The 6,351-nt window shown below is 46.8% G+C and overlaps 1 protein-coding gene across 1 annotated transcript; it reads left to right on the top strand.

The window, feature by feature from the left end:
• The first annotated feature begins 458 nt into the window (after positions 1 to 458).
• On the top strand, positions 459 to 4,211 carry LOC142170296 (uncharacterized). Its single transcript, XM_075232175.1, has 4 exons — positions 459 to 1,327; positions 2,692 to 2,945; positions 3,375 to 3,667; positions 3,777 to 4,211. Exons 1-4 carry the CDS (start codon positions 459 to 461, stop codon positions 4,209 to 4,211), a joined length of 1,851 nt encoding a protein of 616 aa, XP_075088276.1.
• Positions 4,212 to 6,351: the final 2,140 nt, after the last annotated feature.

Here is a 6,351-nt window from a genome sequence, read left to right on the forward strand (position 1 = left end):
CACATGACGCAACGATCAAAAATATTAAAGTGCAATTGGGCCAAATTTCAATGTCTTTGAACATTCGTCCTCAGGGGATGCTACCTGCAGATACCCAAATCAATCCTAAAGATCAGGGCCCAAAGCAGCTGATGGCGGTGAGTCTCCGTAATGGCAGGGATCTTGATGTAGAGAAGGAGAGAGCTCGTGACAATATACAGGTTGAGACACTCATTCAGGTACCCATTGAGCTAGATGATTCCACAAGGCTGGCAGATGTGACAATCCAGCCTGCTTAGGAAGAAAAGAATACTCAGCAGTAGACCGAAAAAGTTGCTGAAGTAGTTGAAGAGCCGGTAGTAGAGATAGTAGCTGAGAAAGAAAAGTCCCAAGTGATTGGGAAGAAAAAACCTCCCGCTCCATTTCCACAGAGGTTGGCCAAGCATCAAAAGGAGGAGCAGTACAAAAAGTTCTTTGAGATGCTCAAGCAAATTCAGGTTAATATTCCATTGATTGAAGCTTTAAAGGAGATGCCTGGATACGCAAAAATGATGAAAGACTTAATGTCCCGGAAATTTGACTTCCAAGACTTGGCCACGGTGACACTTACTCAGACGTGCAGTGCAGTGGTAACTAGACCTGTTGCTAAAAAGCTCTCTGATCTAGGGAGTTTTACTATTCCATGCACTATTGGAAACTTTGCTTTTGCGAAAGCACTCTGTGATTTAGGGGCCAGCATTAATCTTATGCCCCTGGTCATTTACAAAAGGTTGGGCATTGGGAGAGCTAGACACACCTCTATGTTGTTGCAGCTGGCTGACAGGACTGTGAAGCGTCCATTTGGGATCCTTGATGATGTACTTATTCAGGTGGGGAAATTCGTGTTCCCTGCAGATTTTGTGATATTGGATTGCAAAGTGGATAAAGAAATTCCTATCATCTTAGGAAGACCATTCTTGGCCACAGGGAGAGCTCTTATTGATTGTGAGACCGGGGAACTTAAGATGAGGCTCAATGACAAAGAGATTATATTCAATGTGCAAAAATCTATGAGGCGACCAAGTGAGTTCTCCAATTACTCTCTTATTGATGCCGTGGATGTAATCGTACAGTCTGATGATGAAGTGTTGACAGTTGAGGATCCCCTCGCTGCATGTTTGACGAATTTGGAGGAAGTGAATGGTGAGGAATTGGCGGAATGGGTGTTGGCACTGGAAGGTAGAGGGTCTTGGGAAAGAAATCTAGAGTTTGAGCCCCTACACTTAGAAAAGAGTGAGACTCCTCCAGCTAAGCCATCCATTAAAGAACCACTGAAGCTGGAACTACAGCCATTGCTAGCCCACCTCAGGTATGAATTTCTGGACCTGACTCCACTCTACCTGTTATTATCTCATCTGGTTTGTTAGATGTGCAGGTCCAACAGCTTCTACAGGTATTGAAGGAGTGCAAAACTTCCATTGGGTGGACCATGGCAGACATCAAGGGGATCAACCCCGCTTACTGCATGCATAATATTCTACTGGAAGAGGGGCACAAACCTTCCAGGGAACATCAGAGGAGGATGAACCCAAATATGAAGGAAGTGGTGAAGAATGAGGTGATAAAGTGGCTAGATGCGGGAATTATTTTCCCAATCTCTGACAACAGCTGGGTTAGCCCAGTTCAATGTGTGCCTAAGAAGGGTGGCATGATGGTTGTGAAGAATGACAACAATGAACTAATCTCAACGAGAACCGTCACAGGCTGGAGAATTTGCATGGATTATCGAAAGTTGAATCTAGCCACCCGGAAATACCACTTCCCACTTCCCTTCATCGATCAGATGCTGGATAGATTGGCAAGGAGGTCACACTTTTGTTTTCTGGATGGGTATTCAGGGTACAATCAGATTTCCATTGCAACTGAGGACCGAGAGAAGACCTCCTTCACATGACCTTATGGCATTTATGCCTTTAGAAGGATGCCCTTTGGCCTATGCAATGCACCCGCCACATTTCAACGGTGCATGATGGCCATATTCACTGACATGGTTGAGGATATAATGGAGGTGTTCATGGATGACTTCTCAGTGGTGGGAAGTTCATTTGATGAGTGCCTAGTGAATTTGACGCGTGTGCTGAAACGGTGCATCGAGACTAATCTGGTGCTGAACTGGGAGAAGTGCCATTTCATGGTACAAGAAGGCATAGTCTTGGGGCACTGGGTGTCAAGCAAGGGAATAGAAGTAGATCGAGCAAAGGTTGATGTAATAGCAAAGCTGCCTCCACCAACTTCGGTCAAAGCAATCAGAAGTTTTCTTGGACATGTCGGTTTCTACCGGCGGTTCATAAAAGACTTCTCCAAAATCACCAAACCTCTCTGTAAGTAATTAGAGAAAGATCACCCATTTGTATTTTCTGATGATTGCAGGGTAGCGTTTGAGGAGTTGAAGCAGATGCTGGTCACATCACCCATCATTGTTGCCCCCAACTGGGAGCAACCATTCGAACTAATGTGTGACGCTAGTGACTACGCAGTGGGGGTAGTACTGGGCCAGTGGAAGGACAAATTGATGCACCCAATCTACTATGCCAGCAAAACGCTGAGTAGAGCCCATTTGAACTATATGGTGCCTGAAAAGGAGATGCTAGCTGTGGTGTTCGCATTCGACAAGTTCTGATCCTACCTGATAGGATCAAAGGTAATCGTCTACACTGACCATGTTGTTCTCAGGTACTTAATAGAAAAGAAAGACTCTAAGCCACGCTTGATTCGTTGGGTGTTGTTGCTGCAAGAGTTCGATCTTGAAATACGTGACTGCAAGGGCACTGAGAATCAAGTCGCTGATCACCTATCACGACTTGAGGGAGCTGAAAATGCAATTGAAGTTGAGGAAATTCTGGAAACTTTTCCGGACGAGCAACTGCTCGCCACCACTCATCAGGAAGCGCCATGGTATGCAGACTTGGCCAATTACCTGGCCAGTGGTATAGTTCCTCACGACCTTTTATCGGTCCAGAGGAAATGATTTTTTCGTGAAAGCCGCTTGTACTATTGGGATGAGCCCTATCTCTTTCGAATATGCCTAGATAACATGATCCGGAGATGCGTCTCCGAGATAGAACAATCTTCTATTTTGCTGGCTTGTCATGCATCGACTTATGGTGGACACTTTGGAGGGATTAGGACAGCAGCAAAGGTGCTAGAAGCCGGATTTTTCTGGCCGACTGTGTTTAAAGATGCTCACTCATGGGTGAAGGGTTGTAATGAATGCCAACGCACCGAGAACATTTCCCGGAGCCACGAGATGCACATGAACCCAATTCAGGAGATAGAAGTGTTTAACGTCTAGGGGATTGATTTCATGGGTCCCTTCGTCAGCTCCTATGGCAATAAGTACATCCTTGTTGCTGTAGACTATGTGTCCAAGTGGGTGGAAGATGCAGTGTTGCCCATCAATGATGCGAAAGTGGTGGTGGGGTTTCTAAAGAAGAACATATTCACCCGCTTTGGGACACCACGTGCGATTATCAGCGACGAAGGCACTCACTTCTGCAATAGAGCCTTCAAGAAGTTGCTTATAAAATACGATGTGCGCCACAAGGTGGCTACTCCATACCACCCGCTGACTAGTGGACAGGTTGAGGTATCCAACAGGGAAATCAAGAGTGTGTTAACGAAAACTATGAATGCCACAAGAACTGATTGGGCAAGGAAGCTAGATGATGCACTCTGGGCCTACAGAACAGCTTTCAAGACACCAATTGGTATGTCACCATACAAGTTAGTGTTTGGGAAGGCCTGTCACCTACCTGTAGCTTGAGCATAAAGCGTGGTGGGCACTGAAACAACTAAACTTAGACATGGAAGCTGCGGGCACGTCAAGAGTCACAGAATTGCATGAGCTCGAGGAGTTCAGGTATCTTGCTTTTGAGAGCACAAGGCTGTATAAAGAGAGAATGAAGAGGCTATACGATCAGAACATTGTTGAGCGAAATTTCAAACCTGGGGACATGGTATTTCTATACAACTCAAGACTGAGATTGTTCCCGGGTAAGCTGAAGTCACGATGGTCTGGACCATTTCGAGCAGTTGAAGTTTTCCAGTCAGGAGCGGTTGACGTTGCCACTGATAATGACTTTCGTACATTTAGAGTCAATGGTCAGAGATTGAATTTGTATGTGGGTATGAGCGAGCCCAAGGAAAGGTCTGAACTGCAGTTGACTGAACCACGGAGGACGAGCAAGCCTTAACTGCACTCATCTGGGTCGTGCCGCGACATTAAATCAGGCGCTGCATGGGAGGCAACCCATGAAATTGTTGTAAGTGTAACTCTTCTTTAAAAAAAGGCGTCAGAATCAGAGATGGGCTCAGACCGCGGTTCCACCGCGACCGCGGTCAAACCGCAGTCCTGGATCTTCTCTGAACCCAAGCCATCGCGGTTGCACCGCAACCGCGGTCAAGAGGGCCATCTGAACTTGGTATACCGCGGTCCTACCGCGACCGCGGCAGACGCAGACGGGGTCCAGGTAAGTTTGTTTTAATTTTTTTTCCCCTTTACCCAAAATACCCCCCACCTACCATTAAACCCTCCCCCACCCGCCCAGAACCACCACCAAAAACCCCCCACTCCTTTCTCTCTAATTTCTCTCTAACCTCTCTCTATCTTCTCTCTTCTCCTCTCATCTTCACAAAACTTCATTATCATCCTCCCCTACTTTCCACCTTCACCACCCATTTTCCCTCAACCAAACAAGTAAGTTTCTCTTTCTCTCTCTCTCTATTTCATCTTCTAACTTAGTGTAAATTTGGTCTAAACTTATTTAGTTAAACCCTAGGTAGGAATAGTGTAGATTTCCTTTTAATTTTTGCTTCTTCTCTTTTTTTTTATTGTTGTATTGGCTTCTTGTGGATTTATTTGGTGCTAAAATGGTTGGGTCTTTCTTCTACTTCGATTGTGGGGGTTGTTTAGATGCTTTGGAGGCCTAGAAATAGTTTTTGCGATGTAGGTTGGTGGTGGGACCTTTTTGGCCGGAAATTTGGGGCTTGTGGTGCTATTTTGAGGAATTTTGTGCCTACCCTAGGTTGTGGTGGTATTGTATTTGGTGAATGGTAGTGTTATTTTTAATGTGACTCACTTGAGGGAGTAAGTGTGGGGTGTTGTATGCTTGTGGGGCCATTGTGGAGATTGTAACTTTGAACACATCACGAGTCATATGGCTCGTAAGAAGCAAAAGAGATCGGTAGGCACGTCCCAACAGCCTACTTATGATGCTTCTAGGTTCGAATCCGAAGTGGCAGAGGACGACTTTCATGCCAAGGCCTCAAAGAGCTTCATCCCTGAAATACCAATTGACAGGGCAGCCCTCCGAGCAGAAAAGGAGGAGATGTATGAGGAAATCCGGCGGAGGGAAATGGAGTTCTTATTTGATGAACCTGAAACGGTGAACATGATGCTTGTACGGGAGTTCTACGCGAACTGCCCAGCTCATATGCTGCGGGAGGTGACTGTGCGAGGCACATGGGTAGATGCCTTAGTTGAAACTATTCGACAGGTATTGCGGCTGCCCCAGTTTACTGGTGACGTCGACTATTACCAGGATGCCCCAGGTGTCACTTGGGATACTATGACTGATGTACTCTGCGCAGGGGGCAACCAATCTGGATACGTGACCACATCACCCTGAACTCCAATTCGTTCGCCCATTTGGCTAAGTGCTGGCTCACTGTCATTTGCAGCCGGTTCTTGCCCTCAGGCAATACAACTGATGTGAACTTCCAAAGAGCCCTTTTGACGTGGTGCTTCATCACAAAGAAAGATTTTGATGCGGCAAGGCTTATTGGTGACGAAATGATCATACGGTCCCCGCTGAGGTCAAAAGGATTCTACTTTCCCTCCCTGGTGACTACATTGTGCCTGCGGAAAAATGTCCCCACAAATCCTGCTGATGGAGAGTTGCCCCCTAAAGCAGCCTTCAAAGCTTCGAGCATTAGAGTGGGTAGGGGTGCACACACCACTATTGAGATCGATGATAAGGATGATGACCCGGTTCCCATGGCGCCATCCAGGAGATCCTATGACAGTGCCGGACCCTCTCGGCACCCCCATGCTGGGGCTGGCTTATCCAGATCACAATCCACCCATCCTATGTTGCGTTCTATGGAAGAAGAGGTCGCCGATCTTCGCACCTCGGTGGAGGGCCTACACACGCGTATGGATGCCATGTCTCAGCGGAAGGCCAGGTCTGAGAGCCGGTTCATGTCCTGGTTCCGTGCTTTGGGGAGAGCTTTCCATGTGGACCCCAACACAGTCTCCAACTCTGATTGAGTCTCAGGGAAGTCTTCTTACCCTTCTGCTCTTTACCTTCTTGATATGACATGGGGACATGCCAT

This window comes from Nicotiana tabacum, chromosome 16 (genome assembly GCF_000715075.1).
Source record: "Nicotiana tabacum cultivar K326 chromosome 16, ASM71507v2, whole genome shotgun sequence".
Classification (NCBI taxonomy): domain Eukaryota; kingdom Viridiplantae; phylum Streptophyta; class Magnoliopsida; order Solanales; family Solanaceae; genus Nicotiana; species Nicotiana tabacum.

Coding starts and splice junctions, on each gene's coding strand:
- LOC142170296 (XM_075232175.1), top strand. CDS start 459: ATGCTCAAGCAAATTCAGGTTAATATTCCATTGATTGAAGCTTTAAAG. Junction 1,328..2,691: donor CCATTGCTAGCCCACCTCAG/GTATGAATTTCT, acceptor TGTTGTTCTCAG/GTACTTAATAGAAAAGAAAG. Junction 3,668..3,776: donor ATGCCACAAGAACTGATTGG/GCAAGGAAGCTA, acceptor ACCTACCTGTAG/CTTGAGCATAAAGCGTGGTG.